This window comes from Musca vetustissima, unplaced genomic scaffold (assembly GCF_032173495.1).
Source record: "Musca vetustissima isolate MV318-11 ecotype Yass unplaced genomic scaffold, APGP_CSIRO_Mvet_v1 utg3891, whole genome shotgun sequence".
Lineage (NCBI taxonomy): Eukaryota > Metazoa > Arthropoda > Insecta > Diptera > Muscidae > Musca > Musca vetustissima.
This window is the reverse complement of record NW_026888050.1, coordinates 1-24,416: the sequence shown is the minus strand read 5'-3', so window position 1 is coordinate 24,416 and position 24,416 is coordinate 1. Positions and strand designations below refer to the sequence as shown.

General features: G+C 32.7%; 2 protein-coding genes across 2 annotated transcripts in view; both read right to left on the bottom strand.

Moving 5' to 3' along the window:
• The window catches only part of LOC133335877 (diacylglycerol kinase theta), a 61,488-nt gene extending 53,306 nt beyond the window's left edge, over positions 1–8,182 (bottom strand). The window contains exon 1 of the mRNA XM_061544169.1: positions 7,998–8,182. Coding sequence (XP_061400153.1) covers positions 7,998–8,133 — 136 coding nt within the window. The 5' untranslated portion in view covers positions 8,134–8,182. The remainder of the gene's footprint in view (positions 1–7,997) is intronic.
• Positions 8,183–8,380: 198 nt separating this feature from the next.
• LOC133335876 (myb-like protein AA) lies at positions 8,381–9,355 on the bottom strand. The gene is made up of 2 exons (XM_061544168.1): positions 8,820–9,355; positions 8,381–8,561 (listed from the first exon to the last, which is right to left on the bottom strand). Exons 1-2 carry the CDS (start codon positions 9,353–9,355, stop codon positions 8,381–8,383), a joined length of 717 nt encoding a protein of 238 aa, XP_061400152.1.
• Between the last annotated feature and the right edge of the window lie 15,061 nt (positions 9,356–24,416).

Here is a 24,416-nt window from a genome sequence, read left to right as displayed (position 1 = left end):
ATTTGGTACCTATTAAGAGCTCGAAATACTAAATTACAGCCAATTCGGTGGAAAAATACGATCAAAACCTCCAAAATATTGAAAGTAAGGAGGTACCGTTATATGGGGGCTACCAGAAAAAGTGGACCTATATATATATTTTTTTTGTGGGGACATTTAGTACCCAATAAGAACCCAATGTACCAAATTTCAGCGAATTCGGTTGAAAAACGCGCTCAAGAACCCCAAAATGCCGAAAATTGGGGGGTATTGTTATATGGGAGCTATGCCAAAACGTGGACCGATATATCCCATCTTCGAACTTGACCTGCCTGCAGACAAAAGACAACCCTATGCAAAATTTCAGCACCCTATCTCAATTCCTCCAGAAGAGCGTGATTACAACAGACGGACGGACGGACGGACATTGCTAGATCGTCTTAGAATTTTACGCTGATCAAGAATATATATACTTTATAGGGTCGGAAATGAACATTTCGATGAGTTACAAACGGAATGACAAAATTAATATACCCTCCATACTATGGTGGAGGGTATAAAAAATCTCTTATTGGTTGCAAATTCCTTAAAAATATTTCTATAAAAATCCAGACTTATTGACCGGAAACTCCTCAAATAAAAATCCACGCTTTTTAATCGCATAAACTTCGAAAAAAATATTCTTAAAAATCTACACTTATTGGGGTGAATACCTTGAAAAAAAAATATATCCAAAAAACATCCGGGATAATAGGTCGAAAATTCAACCTTAACATATGTATTATACTCTTATCCTGACTTTGTATGATATGTTGGTAGGCGGAAATCTGTGGATTGAATGTGTATCGACGAGGTGGAACATTTTTTTAAATTATTTTATTATTCAATAATGTGATAGCTTTTTGGGGAGGTAGCAGATATGATGGGCCTACAGTTGCATAAAATCTATGTTTAGCAGATATGATGGGCCTACATAGCCCACAGTTGCATAAAATCTATGTTTAGTATAAATATGAAGGTTTGTCAAGTTTAGACACTACATGATTCACAATTCACTTGGACTACATTGGACTTAATAAAAAAATTATTCTATTATCTTGAAGTACGGTTTTTAAATGTTTTAAAATGTTAACCCATTATGGCAAAGGTACCAGAAGGATAGAGCCTATTGGTCTCATCTTCTACCTTATCTAAATCTACAAAGTCCGTATGAGATTGGATATTATCAATTAATTAATCAGCGTTATATATAACCAGTGACAGGAGCCGTATTGTCAGACGAGGCCGACCATATGATACCCTACACAACTACCACGGAACATCAATCTATATTCCCGTCTGGGCAATATTTCGCGATTTTTACACCCCCTTTTGGTCAATTAGAGATCAACAGCTACTCTTGCTTATCCTGGCATATTTTCGGAATATTTTTTTTCAAATCTTTTCATTTTACACTGGAAGTTAGTTGGCCAGATTCCCTTCCCCATGTTAACTGTTGTAATGTTCGGCTTATTATTGTGGCCTTTAGAGTGTCGTGAAGAAACACACAAAAAATTACTTTTTCGGTGTATTTCAACCCCTAAATATAATCTGATCATCACCGAAAATTATAAGCGTCGCCTTTGACTAGTACCGAAAATTCGTGTAAAATTTCAAATCGTATAACTCCCACATCCGAGTACATACAACTATATAATTTAAATTGTCAACCACCCTTCTACTGCAAGAATTTACTAAATTTTACTATTTTCATCGATATCATAAAGGAAAATTCGTTATCGTAGTAAAAAAAGTAGATTATTGCAGTAGGGGAACAGACCAAGTATCAACTCCTGGAAAAAATAGAATGGATCGAATTTTCATCTGCGAAGCCTTGGCCAAACGGAATCAGATAGACCCATTTCTTAAACGGATGACAACTGGAGATTAGAAATGGATCACATACGATAAACCTGTGCGTAAACGATCGTGGTCAAAAAGAGGTAAAACACCTCAAATGGTGACCAAACCAGAACAAAACGGCCACGAAGGTTCTGCTATGCATTTGGTGGGACTGGAAGGGTATTGTTTATTATAAGTTATTTCCATATGGCCAAACACTAAATTCTGATCTCTACTGTCAATAAGGGGACCGTTTAAAGATAGCAATTGACCAGAAACGGCCAGAATTGGCCAACAGGAAAGGTGTCGTGTTCCACCAGGAATACGCTAGGCCACATCTACATCTACAGCGACTCGCCAGATACTTCGGGAGCTTGGTTGGGAAGTTTTAATGCATCCGCCATACAGTCCGGACTTGGCACCAAGCGATTATCATCTCTTTCTTGCATTGTAATATTTCTTTAATGATAAAAATTGGTATCTAGCGAGGATTGCGAAAATCAACTACTAGAGTTTTTTTTGCAAATAGAGAGCTGGACTTCTAGGAGAGGGGCATTATGAAGTTGCCTTTAAAATGACAACAAGTCATACAACAAAATAATGCATATTTGCCCAAATCGGACATTCCGAAGCATGTTAAATAAAGTATTTAGTTCATATAAAAATAATGGATTTATTTTTTCCCAACCTAATATATTCACCAAGAATACAAATTTTGTCATTTTTCATACAATACTCTGGCTCCATTTGACCCGCTAAATATTGACCGATCTTCATCAAAATTATCATGTATATTCTGTGGTCAGACCCTCTCTGGTGTTTGGGGCTTAATCGTGGTCTCTAAAGCGATCAGAAAAACAAACAAAAATAATGTTTTGGTCCATTTCATCCCCTAAATATTAACCGATCATTACCCAAAAAAAGAGGGGTCTTCTTTGACCAGAACCCGCCCTACACGTAAAATGTCGTTTTTCGATTGTTCTATAACTGTGGCCTGTATCGTGTTTACAAATTATAATATACAGATGGACGGACGGACACACATGTCTAGATCGATATATGATCCATATACTAAAAAGTGGGTATAGGACCAATATTTCGCAACCATACAAATTTTTGGGGCCACACAAAGCTATAATACCCTTACAACATAGTTGTGTAGGGTATAACAATTTTTATCGAATGTTTTCTTTAAAAACGGAGGTTTCACGAAAAATATCTGGTCAAATATTCTTCAATAACTCACTCCTATAGATCAGATAACATATTAAAAAATCTACAACTATGACTCAGATGTTTTATGAAAAAAAAAATACATCGTAAAAATATACGGCTATAGGTTGGAAATATACTTCAAAAATCCAACCCAAAAGCTCGACTGAACCACGTAGAAATATTCAAATTTACGCTAATAAATGAAGGTCCTTATTAAAACCTTCTACAAATTATAGCCTACAAAATCAACTCTAGAGCTCTAAAGTTCCTCATAATCTGGCTCTGATTTTCCCTGTAAAAATATTCAAAATAAATCCATGCCCATTTATCTTATTATCCTTATAAAAATATCCTTAAAAAATCAAGCCTACAGCTCTGATGGTGCTTGTGAAAATATGTGTTCCTCAAAAAATTCTCTCCTATATCTCTAATAATTCTAATAAATGTATTCTTAAGAAATCCAAGCATCCTTTAGGCCTTCTATTCAAACACCTCCAGCCTACAATTATCGTGTAACATAACCCATCATAATCAATGGCAATTAATTAATTAACAACAAATAATACAAAATTATGAATATAACAATGTTGTTGTTTCTTAAGAGATTTATTTTTGTATATTTTCAATGAGATTAATTATTTGACGTGAATTATTTATGTATGTTCGCAAACATACATACATATCATATAAATATATACATAATTTTTTTATTTAAGATTATAAATGACCACACCGTTCTATTTTTAGGAACAGCAGCAGCAGCAGCAGCGGTAACAGCGAGAAGAAGACAAATGTTTGTGGTTTCTCAAAATGTGGACATCACCTCCTCAAAGCAAAGCAGAATTGGAACAAACCAAAAACAACAGCAACAACAACAACAACGAAATGAAACAATACAATTTGTTTGTCAAATGTCAAAGGTGAAACAAATAATAAAAACATTTTTGAATGTCAACAATCAGCAACGAACACATGTTTATTTGATTGCAAACACTTAAATGTGTTTATTAGATATTATAAAAGGAAATTCATCTAAAAATAGTTTTTTTTTTATTTTCTATTTTCGTTTTTGAATATATGTAAATGATAAAAAATTAACAAAAACAAAAATCGAATGTAAAGGATGAAATGTTCTACAATAAAAACGCAAATTGGAACATACAAATAATGCAGATTTTATTCATATCAGAACGTAGACCATCTGCTTTTTGGAATATTTTTGCTCATAGAAACCTTAGATATCAAATATTTTTAAAAAAGTTCCACGACTATAATTACATTGGTCCTAATAAAACTATTCTTAAAAACAATCTACGTTTAGAGCCCCGAAAAATGTCGCGTGGCTGGGTAATAACATGAACTTATATTAAATACTACTACAAAAACATGTTGAAGATGTAATTTTATGAAACATTCCAAATATCCCAGGTGTAGTAGCAATGTATGTTCACAATTACAAAACTCTATCATGATTTCAACAGGCAGGAGAACAGAGAGACAGACTAAACTGAGGCATTAATTAATTCTGATGAAGAATATATGCACACTTCCGCGGTCACTTACACGACTTCCAGAGACAAAACAAAATTTAAACTTTTAAATAAATCAAATACAATTACATTTTTTTACAATTCACAATTAATAGTTTTTTGTAGTACTTGGGGAGTACTATCAGTGTTAAAAAAATTGAGGGCCTCCGGTTTTTATCTTTTGAGATGAAAGACACAAAAGAGCGGTCACTCACGCGACTTCATTGCTAATGATGGTGAAAGCTGCGAATATCAAGTATTATTATTACACATTCAAAATGTTACCTGTTCTTTTTTGCGAAGGATTTTCTTTAGGTCACTCACGTGACATTTTGACATTTCTGCTAAGAACAAGACAAACTTGTGGTGTTTTTCCGCTATACAAAATATGGAGGCCCTCGTAAATATATAATTTTTTTCAAATACTCCGCCATGAGGTTAATGCAAATATATACATACTGATTGAAACGATAGGATTGATGCCTCGTCGATATATCGAATCAAGAGCCAAGCAGAGACTAGCACATTTGCGTTCTCATAACTTGTGGTGTTTTTCCGCTATACAAAATATGGAGGCCCTCGTAAATATATAATTTTTTTCAAATACTCCGCCATGAGGTTAATGCAAATATATACATACTGATTGAAACGATAGGATTGATGCCTCGTCGATATATCGAATCAAGAGCCAAGCAGAGACTAGCACATTTGCGTTCTCATATGTTTGTCATTGTGTGACTCAATGATTTTTAAGTTACAATCGATATCGTTTATAAAAGCTATTATTGGTCGCTATGAGCGATATCTAATAAGGAACATCAACTTTTTCGGGGCTTTATAAATGAGTTCGACTGTACTTCAGTTGTATTTAAAAGAGAGATTATGAAGAGCATGCGTGCTGTTGAATGCCCGATGCTATTTTGAGACCCAGAACGGTCTTTGGACTTACTCTATTTGAAAATAAGTGTAGTCGAATTAAAAATGTCCGTCCATCATAATATTTTCAAACTCACGGTCGAAGATTGTAACAATCAGTCCACTCCGTCCGGAAAATTCAATATAAAATGGTCAAAATGTCGATGTCGAGGCCGACGATGAGGCCTACGAGTTCACTCAATCTAATTCTTCCCCACAAAGGGTCAACATTTTGATAACATATAAATATCATATCATATGCGTTTCGCAAAATACACTGTAGACACAACCGAGGTCATGGTCTGGGGATGAAAAATTCTTATTTAGAATGAAATACCTTGCTGAGTATATGAAAACCCCAAAAGGAAATTCGACATAGGTTAAAGTTCAGAGATATTGCCCGATAATTTTTTTGCTGGCAACCCTATTATGCATGAAGAGATTGTTATGCCAAATGCGAAAAAAAAATATTCGCCAAATTTCAAGGAAGAAAGAACCGATTTTCTAAATTGTTCAACCGGATATAGAGATAATAAATAATATCATTAAAAATATCAAAAAAACACGATAAATTAATTGAACACTACCATAAACCGTTTTTATTATCCGAATATCCGGTCCACCATAAAGATTGCACTATTTTGCAAGTTTTGAATATTTTCTTTTACATAGAAAAAATAGCTATAAGCCAATCATTGACACAGCCCCTTAAAAGTCCTGCATTTTCCCACTAAAGTGGCTGTAGTTCCGATTTTTCGAGGCCAACATACTCACAACTTGGAAAAAAATCATCACCATATAAATATTATAAAGGGTAATGTCCGAATTTCCCAAAGAAGTGGCTTTAATTTTGGAATTTCAGATTCCTGGCCAATCAAACGTTTATTTCTAAAACATTGTTAATACAAGTCCTAAGTTTTAAGGGTATACTTTTTAGTATACCTATCGTCACATATAGACTAGCGGAGTCGATCTAGACATGTGTGTCCGTCCGACCGTTTGTAGACACGATGCAGGACAAATGGACCAACAACTTTATTTTTGTCTATTTTTCACTCTAAGGTCTCAATTATGACCCGAACATATCGGGTCTTTTACACAGAGAAAAAGGGTCTTACCATGGAATAAGATTTACTGTTTAGCGGATCAAACGGACCAAGACTTTTGTGGTAAAATAAAACCAGTAAAGAAACTAGTATAGTCGGAGTGAGAGTGATACCCTTCACCACTTTGGGTATATTCTACATAGTCACTTAACAGACGTCGCCTTTTCGAAAGAACATACATCATTACAGACTTAATTTAGTATGCTATGCCAAATTTTGTGCATATCGAAGGATATGTAGGTACTTTGGCGCACCATTTACCTTAAATCGGACGAAATTATATATGGGAGCTATATCTAAATCTGAGCCGATTTTTCTCAATTTAAATACTGTTCGTCTTTGGGCCAAATTAATGAGCTATGCCAAATTTCATCCAAATCGGACGATAAATGCGACAATTTGTTGTTTACTATTTAAAGACATAATACCCGGTTCCACAGTGTGGTGAAGGGTATAAAAATGTATTCTATGTCTTAATAATATAAGTCTCCTGAAGAATATAGACCCGATAAGTTGGCCTTTAAATTAATACCAATTATATTATGGTATGTACTCGGACGAGAGAGTTTTAATTACGTATTACCATTACCACACTAGAGGGCTGAAGTGTAGCGCTGATGGCTACGAAATTTTGCATAAAGTTCCGTTTATGGTCAAAGACGATGATGGTGATGATATTTGGAGGATGAAATAGACGCAAAACGTTATTTTTGTCTGGTTTTCTAACCGCTCTAGATCCCATAATTATGATCCGAACATCCCAAATTCCCGATGGGGAAGGCAATCTGATCATTTTTTGTGTAAAATAACAAATTGAAAAAATTCCGAAAGGGGAGCTGTTGATATCCAATCGGTCGACAGGGTGCAAATATCGCTAAATATTACCCCCACTCGGAATATAGATCCGCAGAAACTTTGAGCTCCGTGATAGTTGTGTAGGGTATCATATCTTTTTCTAATAGCTTCCCTACAGTGGTCCCGCTTAATTTACGGTAAGCTGAAGTTTCTACAATGGCAAAGTCTGCAATAAAAGTCTCGATATTTTAAGAAATTTTGAATGCACACCAAATAGAAAAGATTAGAAGAAGTTCGAGCCGGTCGAACTTAACGATATTTTTACTTGTTATAAACATATTTTTATAATAAACTATAGGATTGAAATGTTCCTTCCGATTTTTCCGGCAAAACTTCACGAATTCGTGAGCAGCTTCAAATACTTTTGTTCGGATTTCAAAACGAATTCCGCAACAAATCGAAACAAATTCAAGATTAAGAATATTTTTTTGTAATAAAATTAAAGCTGTCACTGTATCTCTACACTATTTAATTTTAAATAAACAAAAATTAAAAAAAAAATAGTGCTGCGACTTACCTTCACATATATAACCTTGTCCAATTAAACCGAACCACAATATATCCGAACAATGATGACAGTATGTTGGCTTATGGAAATTCTTCTTTACGAACGTGTGACCACCATCCGCCATTTTGCGCACAATCGAGTCCATTAAGAAATCTTTGCTGGGATCGTTGTTGTTGTTGGTGCTGCTGCCGAAGAAAATGTTTAGGCCGCCGAACGAGTTCGAGTTCGTGTCTTCCAATGGCGACGGCGACGACGACCAATAGAAATTTACAACAATTAACAACAAATAGTAGGCAACAATCGACCAACACGACGACAGCGACGATCCGCAATTCTTGACAATGGACGACGACGAAGGAATCGTTGATGTTTGTTGTCGACGATGTTGCTCCTTATTGCTGTGCTGTTGGCGATGTTGATGCTGCTCTCGATGGTGGTGGAGGTGGTGATGCTGCTGCTTCTGCGCTTGTAGGTGTCTTACGGTTATGTCTGCCGTTTTGCTTTTTGTTATTTTCAACAATGTAACGGGAACTGGAACTGGAACACTTCAATTCAAAGCTGTTGTTAAATTTGCTATTGACAGTTGGCGAGGGCAGGGAGGCGTAAGTGAGGTTACGTTTTCCACCCAAAACACCAGAAAACAAAAACAAGGATGCGAGATGCGTTTTAGGCAATTTGAATTCTGATTTTGCTTTAGAAGCGTTTTCTGTTGTTGTTGTAGTTTTTGTTTTGTCTGCTTTCTAATTAGTTGTTGTTGTTGTTTTGTGTAGTTTGGACAAGGAACCAATTTGTTGCTGTGTTTGTTGTTGTTGTTGCTGTAGTTTTTAGTACAATAGCAATAGGTGATATTTGAATAGTTGTGGTTGTTGTTGCTGCGACTGCTGCTTCTTCTTCTTCTGTTCTTCTTGACAATGTTGTACTAGTTGTGGTTTTTGTTGCTGTTGTTGTTGTTGTATATCAAAGGTGGGATTGGTTAATTTAATTTTTTCTGTTTCTGTTAAATTCCTGGACAAAAACGACCAACACAACTCGTTCTGCTTCTTCCTCTCCTCTATCTTCAATTGGACAACGGTTCGGCTTATGGATTCAGATGATGATGCGACACTATCTTCGTGAATTGTATTTTTATCAATTCGTGCACTGTTGTTGCCTTTGTCGTCGTATTGTTGTATTTCTTCTTCTTCTTCTGCTGCTGCTGCTACTGATTCTATGCCGTCATTAAATGTTTCGTAATGGTGTTGTTGTTGCTGCTGTTGTCGTCGTCGTTGCAAGTCCGGCTTAATTGTGTGTGACAATTGCTGTTGCTGATGCTGCTGCTGATCGTTTCTTCGTACCGCTTCTTGAGAAATTGTCATCAATGACGGCATTTTTTCATTTTTTCTCCTTTGGACGACATTCAAATTTCATCCAGACATGGGGGACAGGGTGACTGGAACGTCGTAGTTGTGGCAGCAGCATTGGCATTTATCATTGACTCTGCAGTTGAATGTTGGTTGTTCGGCTAATTTTCTATTTTGTTGTTGTTGTTATTTTTTTATTTTGTATTGGAGTTTGTTGTTGTATTTTTAGTTTAGTTTCTTGTGTTTTTTTGTTGTTATTTATTTATATAAGCAGATCTTAGTTACATTTTTACATATACATATATATTTTTTTGTTTTGTTTTTAAGTTTTACTATAGTTACTGCATTTGTTTTGATCATTTAGTTACTCTTTTGGGCATTTTTAGTGTAGTGTTCTAGGGGGAAAGGATGGAAGAAGAGATGTTATATTTTTTGATATCAACAGTGGCAAAAAATGGAAATAATTATTTTTGTTGTAGTTATTTACACAAGCAAACACTTTTTTCACGACTTAATAATACACTTTTTAAAATTTTGTTCATAGTTTAGAGGAAAGTCAAAACTCAATTACTCTTTTTAATGTTCGAGTTTACAAATATTTGAAGGATTTCGTTTTCTAAATACCGGAAGCCTAATAAAAAAGTCGCTCGTGAATTTCAATTTTTCCCGATCCCGTGAAAACTATTATTATCTTATTGAATCTTATTATATTGAAACATTCATAGATTTGAAGCTTTTCGAAAAAAATGAAAATTTAGATTTTCGGAATTCGTGACTTGATAATTTGAAAATTTTTTCGATTATTACATTTCCTTCCATTCCCTTTTAGATATCTTTGAACTACTCCTTTTCAGATATAATTAAAAACTTCGTTACGATGTGACAACACACAACAGTGGGAAAAATATGGTCTTGTTTACGAATGCTTTGTTAACTTCGATGTGAGGCACCAGTAAAATTCTCATTCTCTCGGTGGTTAGTTAAGTACTTCGCTTTGTTACAAGAGACATTTGGGTATAAGGTTTTTTGTAAAGAAGCTATTAATAGCTTCTGGGGGAAATATCCTCAACAAAAAACTAAGGGAACTGATGAGGATCAGTAGCAAAATCCTAAACTATAGTCTTCCCTGCCTTAGTTGACAATACCATACTTTCCCCACTAATAAATAGTTGTTTTTATAAAAACAAAAAACTGGAATTCAGCCTGACTATTTTGAAACTACAAAATACAAATGGTATCACAAATAACCCGCCAACATTACTGGTAATTAAAAACACTTCAATTGTAATTCAAGAACTACAATTTCACATGTATTTCCAGAATTCCAATCGAATTTTGTAACATTTCAATTTGATTCAATTCAATTCGACAATTATGATTGATTCAACATTTCATTTGAATTTATTGTACATATTTCAAATTCGAATTACTGCAATTGTAATTTTATTGAATATTTTGAATTTATAACGGAATTGTTTGCATTACCCTCCACCATGACTTTGGTAGGAAAATTTGACACCTAATGTAAAAATAGGCCCATAACCGCCAAAATACCGAATAATATGCGGTGTCGTTATATGAAGGCTATAGTAAAAAGTAAACTAATGGTCCTATAATGATAAATTTTAGTAGGAAGGTATGTTACCCAGAGAAAGTTAAATGCTAAATTACAGCCAATTCGGTTGAAAAACGTATCCATACACCCCAAAATACCGATATGAAGGCTATCGTAAAAGTGGACCTTTATTACATAGTTTCAGTAGGAAGATTTGATACCCAATCAAAAATCAAAATACCAAATTCTAGCCAATTCGGACGAAAAAGGTGTCGAAAATCCATAAAGTACCGTTATATGGATGCTATATGATAACCTGGCCGATACATCCAATTTTCAAAACCAAACATTCTAGGAGTAATAAACAAGTATGTGCAAAATGTCAAACCTCTATCTTAAATATTATGAGACGGACATACATAAATCGACATAGAATTTTATGCAGACCACGGTGATTATTTTGTCAAAAACAAATGTTTCATTTAAAAATAAGTTGTTGAAAGACAAAACTCTTTAGATTATAAATCATAAGCGACACAATGCAAAATTATGCCAACAACCGAAAACCTAGTCTACTCGAAATTGAGTTCTTTTGATCGCTAGATAAACTGACTGACCAAAGTAATTACAAAATCTAAATTAAACTCCTCCCATAGATATAACAGAAAAGGGCTAAATAATTTTGTCAATCTTTCGACATACTTTTAAGATTGGGAAAAGACGAACAACGAACTATCGAAGCGGAGAGAACATTACTACTAGCCTAACTGAAGTAACGACATTATACCAAACATGTCAAAACGTCGTTAATTGTGCTTGGTACGAACTTTCTATACCCTTCATGGTGATGTGGAACTTCAAATTACCTAAAATCGTTCGAACTCTTTGTGAAAACATGATCCACATTGACACTTTTCTGTCACAAGGTTTATTATCCTTTGAGAAACTAAATTTCCTTTGAGAAACATATAAATTTGAAAATTCTTCCAGGTGAATCGAAATACCTGAAATGGAAGCCTATTTAGGGGTATGCTTATTGTATACACACTTTGATACGCAAATAATGTGCTTAATCGAAATATTGGGTTTAGACCCCATGTTTCTTTGGACCAAATTCGTATCAGACAATTTGCAGTCGATTTACAAATATCCGTCTATCTGGCCGGGTGGTGCGCACTTACTTCATGTTCGAAGATGGGGAATATAGGTCCACTCCTTCTGTTACCTCTCCCACAAAATTCTCAAAATTACGCTTAAAATTAATTTTATAATACCATGGGAACGGACCATCCGATTTATATTAAACTTTCTACAACCGATTATATTTAGCAAGCCTAGATTGTGTTCGAAACACTATTTCGGGAAAACACGTTTAAAATTTGAGAAGTACTTTTGTCGTCGCTTGACACAATAAATCGGCTATATATATCTTCAAGGGTTATTGAGATTTCCACATGAACATTTATAGGGACATTCTTGAATTAGAGTAGGTTCGAATTGAATAAAGAAAAACATTTTTTTTTCAAAAACTTTAAATGTTCACAATTGTCCAAATGGATATTTTTAATTCCGTATAGCGTGGTTATTAGGTTCTTCACGATCCTACAAAAATATATGCTGATCGGATTATTCGTTTTCAAGCTTCAGTGGACGCCGCAAATACTTTTTTGTAGACGGCCTAAAACTTTATGGACCATAACGTTTGGAAAATGCGCCTAAAATTGGGCTGAATCTTAATGTGGAACTATGCCGAACAAAGACATATTTTGAAATGTTTCTGCAAAACTGTCTTTTTTTACTCTCCAAGAATCTTAAATGTCACATGGCGCCGAGCACCATCAACATAAATGATATGCAATTTTAAATACCAGAAATGGGGCTATATCTAAACGTGAACCGATGTACACCATTTCGAATACCAAACATTCCAGGGGTAGTAGCAATATTGAGATCTCTGACAACACGACTAAATCCACAAGAATGTTATACTGATCAAGAACATAAATAACTATATGGGATCTTCAGTAATTATATAGAGCTTTATGGTGGGGGAATATGTCATAGTTAAAAGTCTTAACACAAATAAAATTTTAATTAAATTAATATGGTTTATTTAAAATAATAAGTATAAAAATTTAATTATTTGAAATATTTCAATATTCTTGATTTTATTATTTCCAATATTTTCAAATTTTCTATCTTTTTGTATTTTTCTTCGAACATTTAATATAAAAAATAAATATAATATTCAAAAAGTATCATTTTTTATTCTTCTAAATAAACAAAAAGAAACAACAACACCAAACAGCCCTATACGAATACACTACATGTGCAAGTAAAATAAAAATGTTGTATCAATCTTCAGCTACTATTGCTCTCTCACCCACATTTATATGAATGGTGGGTAACTTCATACATTGAGTTTTATGTACAAATGTATATACATAAGTATGTATATACAAATATATTGAAATATGTGAATATTTGAATTTTTTGAAATAATTATTGTATGGTGATGATAAAAGCTATATCCTCAAAAAAAGTATGCCAATTGAAAATAATTAACCAAAAAGTTTACTTTTTTTATTATTCACGCACTCTCAACATATAGTTGAGAGCAAACTAATTGCAAGTATTCACTTTGAACATATTTATGTAAGGAAAAAGTTATTGAAAAGAACTGCAAAATATTCAAACATTCAATCATCATTTTTCCATCTATCCATCCATATTTCTGTCCGTCTGTTTAATAGATGTTTGTGTGTGTGTATCGAAAAAATTCTATACGATTATATGTGTGTTTTCCTTTTTTCAAAAAAAGAAAAGAAATGTTTTCACCACACACACACAGAAAGTGAGAGTGCCTAAAATGTAGGGAACATATCATCATCATGTTCGAATCCGAATTTAATGTATTTCCATCCAATTGGAATATTCTCCCATTTACTCCCGGAATTAGGGAGTAAATAAACATAGATATTCTTGTTATGTTTACATATGAGCAGACAAATATCCCTCCGTTTTTCCTAAATAAACAACATAGAAAGAGAGAAAGAAAGAAGAGAAAAAACTAAACTAAACAAAATAAAATATCCCAACATTTATTATGAGATGGGAAAATTTTTATTTAAATAGGCACACTCACACACAGGCATAACTAAATATGACAGATGAGGAATATATGTGTGCAAGGAAAATAGCAACAGAGTGTAGAGAGGAAATGTGTTCTTCTTCTTTCTTTTCCATTTTTTCCTAATGGAATAATGTACAATAGAGATTTTCTTTCCTTCACTTTAATTTATTTGGTTATAATTAAAAAAAATCCTTATAATAAAAAATAATATCTTTATTTTTCTAAAAATGAATTATTTTAATAAGAATTTTACATTATTTTTATTTTATTTATTTTTTTTTTTTTATATCCTTAGTTTAGTTTTTTTGTCATTTATTTATTCCCACTCTCTCATTATCGAATTTACTTTTTATTTCTCCCAAGTAAATATAGATTTTATTCTCACTGGTTCTCCCTCTGTGAACTCTTCTAGTTCGTTGTCACTCTCCATTGCATGTTGTTTACGCCAAATACATTTTGGAGAGAACACAATTTTCCTACAGAGCATGCCCAGTAGCTACAGACACACACACACTGAAGTTTACATCATTTAACTCAGAAATTATCTCTATTCCCAAAACTCATACAAGTGTTAATACTCTACATAGAAAGTAGAATAAAAAACAAAATAATGAAAATGAAAAAAAAACGAAAGAAAAACTTGGTCTTGAATTTTCTTTTTGCAAAAATACTTCAATTGTTTATTGAATTGAATTCATTTGAAAACTAAGTTACTTCTTTATTAAATTCCAATATCAAGGACAATTGATTTCCTATTGTAAACATTTTATTATTTTATACATTTTATTTGTGTTGAATATTGCACAAAATAGTTACCAATACATGTATAACACAATTGTATTTTCCTACGATATTGGTGGCATGAAAAATTTACTGTCTTTTTAAAACAATTTTTGAGGTAAATTGTTCTTGTATAGTTAATAATACAATGAAAAGGACCATCATCGTACAAATTCTAATATTCTAGGCTTAGAAAATATTGAAAAAGAAAAACATGGTCTTGAATTGTATTTTCCAAAGGTACATTGTTTTGATTAATTTAAAATATATAATATGTTTTCACGAATTAAACTTTTTCGATCATTGGTAATAGAAGGGTAAAAATTCGATTCGAGTATACTATTTCCCCATATAATCTCTTTTAATTTATTGATTTGAAACAACAACAACTATTGAGGGAAGGATCGACGTTAAACGAACACAATTATCGGCTATAAAAGTGTAACACATTTATATGAACTGTATATCAGCTATCAGCACAGAGGTATGCCCTTAGTCTAGGACCGTAGAATAATTTGGGTAATGGACCACCCCCATATCTCAGAAAATGCTTGAAATATGACAATGACTCCTTGATATACGTTTTCCTAATTAGTAAAAACAAACATCTAACATGATTTTTAGTACATAATTGTAATGTTGACAATTTAGTTAAGCTCTTATTAAAATCTTTTTTTGGCACAAAAGTCAAGCATTTGTCTTTCCTATATATAAAGAAATTATTTAGTTTTTTATTTTCCACAATAAAAATGCACGTTTAGCTTTAATTACAATCTGTGAGTATTACTTTTTATTTATTATTTGAGCCAGAAAATTGTTTAAAATAAAAAAAATCAAATCGGGTAATGTGGACTACTATAAAAAACGGGACATTTTGATGTTGACTAGTTCGAAACGTGGGTCCATATTCAAAACATTTCTACGAGGAAAACTCGATTTCGAAATTACAACTAGATAATGAAGCTAGGACCGTCAAAATACCGCAAATGGGCGGTACGCTTAAATGTTACCCAATATTGCAATAAACTGAATTTTATCACATCCAATCCACAGCCTGCCTTTTAACTTACTGGTCCATATTGCACGCCAAGTTATTTTTATTCGCAGTTTTGAGTATTTTTAAATATAATCCAATAACTTTCTTGTAGACCAATAAAAATATTGTTTGTTCGGGAATATATTAAGACAACAAATCTACTATGTTGTGAGAACAAATTGTTTTTAGTTTTTACCGTTGGAACGCCGACAATATCACAAAAAGAAAATGACAGTCCACATTACCCGAAGTTACTATATATGGGCAATATTGCCAATTTTTTAACATAGCTGAAGCGGAGGTTCACCCCTTTATAACTCGGGAACTACTTAAGTATATGAAAAAAGTGAATAGTTTTGGGTTAATTGATCTGTCGTTGCAAACTGTTCATGATATTGACCTCCAAACTTTATTTTGGTGGAAGCTGTGTCTACTTTAATGTAAAAAAAAAGTGTAAAAACAGGTTGTGTCAAAGTAAAACTAAAAGCCAACAAAAGGGGGACTACGCCCCTTATGTATCATTTTTCAAAATTTTAACTGTATCTACCTTTAAATGATGCTGACATTTTGAAGCTCGATTTTGAGTGTTTTTTTAATTTTACTTCTAGCTTTAATAGGCAAACATGAATTTCTAAAAATCGATTATCTTATAATCGATTTTTAGAAATGTAGTCGCGAATCTGCGTAATTTGATATGTATTTTGTGTGTGTAGTATGCACAGCTTCAGAGTAATACTCATCCGAAGGTGCGAATTTTGTGCGATCAAATTTCTAAAAAACCTATTTTTCGGGCCAAATTTTTAGATCTGTCAACTGAATGATAAGGGTACCCGCGATCAATAAAGTTTTTTACGTTTCGGATGATAAAAAATCTTCTTCGTGAAAATCCATCTACTTGAACGGCGGGAACTGGCCTTCCAAAAACACGAAATTTGGCAAAAAATGTTTTTGAAAATATCGCGGATTTATTTGCGTTTTCTGTGTATCATTTCCGCTTCAATAAATGACCTCATACGGATTTTGATCTTTTTCGAAAAGAGAACTTTAAAAACTTCAGCCGAAAGAGAGATGTACGCAATTTATCTCAAAAATAGATTGTGCTGGCACATCCATGGTTCTTAATGGACCACATTGAAATCGGTATAGATCGATGTATTTTTTAGGGTGTATACTTATACACAAAAAGTGATTATTTTTATATATGTCAATTTTTCGGCGAAATTCGGGTAAAATAGCAGAATAACCCCAACATTTTCTTCTGAAATTTCTTGTATACAATTAAAAAAATAAATATAATGACATTATTTTTTCGAACTAAAAACAAATGTTTTTCCTCAATATCTTGTATTGTTGTCGCTTTGATTTAGAAACCGCTACACGGACTTGTGTGATTTTGATATCATTTGATTCACCATGGTGTTTAGATTATGTACATATTTTTAAATTAATTTTTAGGTATGTGTATGTCATTAATATAATGAAAATATTTATGTAATTTGCTATGTTTTTTTTATCGTGATTATTATAATATATTCATATTCTTATTTTACGGAGGAAGATATATATCAACGTTTTTGTTCAATATAACAAAAGCCGTAATTTTAAGATTTTTTTCTTATGTCCAAAATTAAAACCTCGATAACTTTTGCGCGCATCAACCAAAAATTTGATCGCGAACGGTTTCGGAGTCAGAATATTTTTCTCTATATGTGTACCAAAAATCATTGATGTGCCACAAAAACAAAAAAGCTGATTTTTTGAAAATGGAATATTAAAAAATTGGCAATATTGCCCATATATGTATGTTCGTCTGACATTTTTCACACATAAATCGACTCACAGCCCGAAATTTTTAGTTTGAATATCGCAACTCTTTATTTGTTCCATAAACATTTTTTACTCTCAAAATATAAAATATGGATCATTTTTGATACAAAATACAATACAAAATACTAAATTACAGTAAATTCTGTTTAAAAAACATATCCAAAATACCGAAGGTGTCGTTGTATGGAGGCTACCCGAAAAATTGGGCCTGCCCAATAATAAGCCAATTAACATTCAATTCGATTGAAAAACGTGCCCAAAATACCGAATATGTGGGGATACCGTTTTAGGAGAGAGATTATTAACACGTGGAACGATATATTCCAAACATCCAAGTTTCAATGGGTTTCTGACAATGTATGCCCCAGCCTATGGTTGGCGGAGGTCTACGTAAATACTACGTATATGAGGTTTTATCAAATAGTTGACCATCTATCGAGAGGTATCAGAAGAGGTTGCTCTATAGAAATATATGTTTGAATGTTTGTGGGAAGGTATCAGAAGGAGTGGGTCGATGGGTCCCATCTTCGGACTTCATCTAGCCAAGGTAAAATTATTATTATGTGCAAAGTTTGGAACATATCGGACATTCCATTCGCTTGATATTGAATAAACAAATTATTATGATTATGACCCTTTATAGGGGAGGTATCAGAAGGAGTAGACCAGGTTCGATCTTCGGACATAATCTAGATTTGGACTTGCAAAGTTTGGATCAAATCGCATTGCATTATATGACAAAAAAAAAACATTTTTTTAAATATTGACATTTTCTAGGGGATCAGAGATGTTCCGTCAGAAACAGTGACGTAAATGACATACATTTTCGACCTATAATACATACGTCAAAAACGTCGGAAACCCACCGACAGCTGTTAGAACAATTTTTCTGTGTGAAAACTAGTCTTAAACTCTAAAGGGAATTAAAACTAGAACGCCGAAGGCAGTCATTTTGACCGCTTTCCAATTTCAAGTACAAAAGCAACTGTTCATTTAATGACACTTTTTTTAAAATATGGTGACTTTTTGTACCTCATAGAATTACGTTTATTATAAAAAATTCACCAAATTAAAAAAAAAGTGTCATTAAATGCACAGTTGCTTTTGTACTTGAAATTGGAAAGCGGTCAAAATGACCGCCTTCGGCGTTCTAGTGTTAATATGAGCAATCTCCTTTATCAAGACAGCAGAAGGGAATTTTTGAAAGTGTCTGAAGGAGTCCAGTAATGGAAAAAAATAGCAGTAATATCCTAAACAAGCCTTTAAATGAGTCGTTTATTTTGAAAGTGGTTTAAGTCAATTTTTTTCTGATATTGAGATATTTAAAAGTTTGGGTTTAATTTGTTTCAAAAATATTGTAAGTGATATTTATTTATTCTTTTTTTTGTGTGGCTTTGTGCCCTTAAACACGAAATCCAAGATTTATATCAGAACCTAAAATGGACTTAAGCCAATTTCAAAATAAACGACTCATATGTAGATTCTAAATCGTATGTGGCTACAATCAATCATTTTGGCTTTTGAAATGATATTAAATATAAGTGTTTGTATATACATAACCCGACCGATATCACCTATATTATAGTCGAATATTCCATTTCGGGTTTTCCGTTGATGTTAGAATAAAATTTATTTTTATAACCTACACAACTATGTTGTCAGCTTTGTGCATCCCCAAGAGTTTGTAACACCGCGAAATATTGGACCTTTAAGTATACCGATCATACCGGTCATATCTCGACTCGCTGAGTCGACTTAGACATGTATGTCCGTCCGTCAGGCCACAGGACCAATCGTTACAAAATTTTACATCTATATCCAAGAGGGGTGGTTGACATTAAAACTGATTACACGGTGAAGGGGATATAAGCAAATACTTAGAGCGGCTGTTTGGATGATGTCGGTCAATATTCCGATGATGAAATCATCCAACACGTAAAGTGACCAAATTTTTATTTTATGGCGTAAATATTCAACTCGGGAAAACAATATTTGGAAAATATGCCAGGGTTAGAAAGTGGAGCTGTTGACCTATATTCGGCCAAGAGGGTGTAAATATCACGAAATATTGCCCAGGTTCAGAATATAGCACCGCATAACGTTAGATATTGGTGGTAGGTGGTTAGGGTATCATATGGTCAGCCCCGTCCGACTTTACTGCTCCGCCCAATGGTTTATTTTGTATCCTCATGGTGAAATAATAAACTACAAGATATATACGCCATAAAAAAACATAATACATTTTTAAATAATGGTGAATTCATACGTCTCTGTCCATAACAACTGACTAACTACCGTTCATAATTACGGATTGATTCTCACAAATTTTGCATAGGGTTGAAATTCTCAGAATAAGCAATGCAACCGAAAATGTTGATATAAGAACGAGTAGTACTATATTATTAATATTATTTTATAAAATCGTATTCGTTCGTTTGGCTTCACTTTTTATGCAGATTCAAATGATAGGTATTAAAAGATATTCAAGCATATAAAATTTCGTAGAATAGCCATTTCCTATTCCCATTCTAGGTGACTGTAATTAACATATCGATTTTTTATTCAAATAACAATTTTTGGTTCAAATAATCCTCATAAGAAATGTACCGTCCGATTTAATGTCCTACTGTTTTCAAACCGATATCGGTCCTATTTGACAGATTAATTTTAATTTAATTTAATTTAATTCTATTGTCACAATAATTTAATTCTATTGTCACAATTTTACTCTTTATGAGAGAAGTACCTAAAGGAGTTGACAGATAGGCCTACTTCTTCCGACTTCATTTGTCTGAAATGAATTTGACCCAAAGAAACTTGGAGTCTAAAATCGATATTTCTATGAGGCCCATTTTTGTTATATAAATTGTATATACCCTTGATAGCCTATGGTTAAAGGTATAAAAATTCAAGTCGGACGGTTCGATAATGTGTTACCCTAGACAAACACTAAAGGACCTTAAATACCGAGCCGGAACAAAATTTATTTTCAATTGCTTCATTTAGGTTAATGATCAACCTTTGAATATGCATACCCCTATTTCGGACCACATACATCAGTAGAAATAATGTCAATGTAAAGGCGAATAGTCCCTCTATCATTAACTATTCTCCGATCAATATTTATGTACATCCAGGTAGTGAAGAAATGACGGCCGTTATACTAATTTGTGGATCTATACTTCGAGGTGTTATAAACTCTTGACTAAATCAAACATATAATGATAAGTACATGGAAAAAATAATTTAAAGGGAACGAATAAGTCGATTTCCAGTTAAAAACAATTCGAAATTAAAAATCAATTTTGATTATATTGGCATAGGCCTAAGGAGGTTTTAATCATGTATCGTAATCGTTTTTATCCTCTTCTGAAGAAATAAATGTTTATATCTAAAAAATTTTCAAATTCAACATAATCCTGTTTCAATTTCAAAACATTCAGATATTGTAGCATACCCAAAGAAAACAAATCAACACAAAATATCAATCTAAAAAGTTATGTATATCTAAACATACAATCTATGTATTTTGCTGACCCCACCTTTTAAAAAAAATTAAATCGAATAAATCGAATGTTACTAAAGTTCATGCATATTTTTTTTAATTAAAACAATCCCAAATTATTTACAAATATATTTTTTTACTATTTTCCTCTTATTTTTAAATAAAATCCAAAACTATAATCAATAATCTTGAAATTTTTTCTGACAGAAACTAGAGAAAATTCATCCAGAATAAGAAGAAGATATTGAAAAAAAATATAATTGTTGGCTGTCAAAATGTTTACACTACAATTCACACACTCTCACAAAGAGTTGATGTTTTATTCTCACTGTGGGTTCCCAATAAAAAAACTTATTCTCTCCCTCGAAAGGAAGTATTTCTCATTTCTCTATTTTCCCTTCACTACAAAAGTGCACACACCCCACACTCCCACCACATTGGAACACACAAGCAACAATAACATAATATATTAGGAGAGTAAAAGAAAAAATTCCCCTTTCAAATTCAATAATCCCATAAGGAATGAATTGGGGGAAAGGAAAATCGCCAACAAAGAGGGAATGTTGTAGAGAGTAAAAAAGAGAGCATGAATATTGCCACTGATATTTGACAGAACCATAACACATATATCTCTGCTCAAATAAATCGCAATAGATAGAGAATTTTTTTCTCTAAAGTTTTTCGTTTTTTTTTTTCTTTTTTGCCACTGCTGATATTAGATTTTTTCTTCTTTTTCATATTTTTTGCTTTCTTTTTGTAATAATTATTGGTATTTAAAAAAATAATTGTAATATTATTGAATTTGTTGCTGTTAATCCACATTAGTTATTCTGTTGAATTTATCCACATTTTTGATATGGCAGCACAATTTTTTTTATCGGTGGGGGGTTTAATTTTATTTTTTCTCCTCTGTATTCCTCTGGCGAAGTTCAATTGTTTAAGGTGTATATAACTTATTTTTCTCCATGGTTTGAACTTTTTACAATTTTTTCTACTACACTTAATATTTCTGTTTAAACATTTCTTGGGTGGCCTTTGGTAGAATATTTAACGATTATTTATAATAAATATTTATTTTTCATTAAATAAAAAAATACTTTTTGTTCTTTTTTCCATTCACTAGAAATTATTTCTTGTGTGTTTTTTAAATATAATTCTCATCTTTTGTGTGTATAGAAAATTTTTTATGCACAAGAAAGAAAAAAACTTTCCTTTGACTTGTTCCTATACACACAAATACACACTCGTAAGCACGCACACACTATAATGCCCGAAAACGTCGACAACGATGGTTCTGATGATGATGAAGAAGACAGACCCAGAACCAGAGGACCACGACCAATTCGATCCCACGAACTTTTACAGGCACTACTATGCAAACACACACAAACGCACACACTGTTTTTCAGGAACTTTGCCACACACACACATCTACACAAAGGCTCCCATACATCGACACACACACTCTCACACACTTTTGGTATAGAAAAAACGACGATGAAAATTTTGTTATATTACATTTTTTCTTCGTTTGCATTAAAGAAATTTTCTTCTTGGTTGAACTTCAAAAAAAATTTTTTTTTCATCTTTCACTTTCATTTGCTTGTGTAATAACTTTCGTTTCGATTTTTTATATTTCAGATTTTTTTGAGAATTACTTTTTGCATGAATTCATTTTTTTTTTTTTTTGTAAATTATTATTTAAACTATAACATATTTAATTAAGTTTTTTCTTTCATTACTTCTTGTATTATTTTTTCTATATATATATATATAGAGATTTCTATATATATGTATATATGTGTATGTATATATATAATTTTTTAAAGTTTTGTGCCCTGTCGAACGTATGCAGAGACACCTACTGCTTTCCGTGGTGGTTCGGACTCGTATGCGCTCAGCGTTTGGCAAAAAAGTTCTCGCCAACCAAAAAAGGCACACAACGGCACAAACAGAGACAGACCCCCACCCCGGTGGGGAATTTTCCTTCCACTTCAACAGTGGGAAATTCGTTTCCGCTCACGACGATTTGTTTGTTGTGCGCTCTCATCACATTGACAGTTTGTTGGGTTATTCCACCACACAACAGGCTGTGAGAGTTTGGTAGGTCTCTTGCGCATTTCCACTCTCTCTCTGTTTGTGTTGCACACTCTCTTCTCCCCCATTGGGTATGTGTGTTTGTGTTTATATCCTTTTTTCTGGAGTGTGTGGTAAATATTATGTTTTCTTCTTCTTCGTGGTATATTCTCTGCTCCTTCTTCTTTTTGTTCTTTTGTCATGTTTGTTTCCAATTTTGGATTTCCTCTTTAAGCTTTTTATTCCATTTTGACTCACACACACACCACCATTTTATGTTATATTTATATGTATGGCTATTTTCGTAATATAAATCAACAATTTATTGATAAGTAATGGAGTGCGTAGGGTTGTGTGTGTGTTCAGGCATGAACAGGGATGCCATATTGAAAGAGGAATTTTGTAAATAATATAACGGTAATAATATTTTGAACAATTTTCAAGTGGCAGGCATGGATTTTTAAGAGAATATTTTTCAAGGATCAAAACAAGCCGTGGATTTTTAAAAGAATATTTTTTTAAGGATCAAATCAAGGCGTGGACTTTTAAAAGAATATTTTTTCAAGGATCAAAACAAGGCGTGGACTTTTAAAAGAATATTTTTTCAAGGATCAAAACAAGGCGTGGATTTTTAAAAGAATATTTTTTCGAGGATTAATACAAGGCGTGGATTTTTAAAAGAATATTTTTTCGAGGATTAATACAAGGCGTGGATTTTTAAAAGAATATTTTTCGAGGATTAATACAAGGCGTGGATTTTTAAAAGAATATTTTTTCGAGGATTAATACAAGGCGTGGATTTTTAAAAGAATATTTTTTCGAGGATTAATACAAGGCGTGGATTTTTAAAAGAATATTTTTTCGAGGATTAATACAAGGCGTGGATTTTTAAAAGAATATTTTTTCGAGGATTAATACAAGGCGTGGATTTTTAAAAGAATATTTTTTCGAGGATTAATACAAGGCGTGGATTTTTAAAAGAATATTTTTTCGAGGATTAATACAAGGCGTGGATTTTTAAAAGAATATTTTTTCGAGGATTAATACAAGGCGTGGATTTTTAAAAGAATATTTTTTCGAGGATTAATACAAGGCGTGGATTTTTAAAAGAATATTTTTTCGAGGATTAATACAAGGCGTGGATTTTTAAAAGAATATTTTTTCGAGGATTAATAC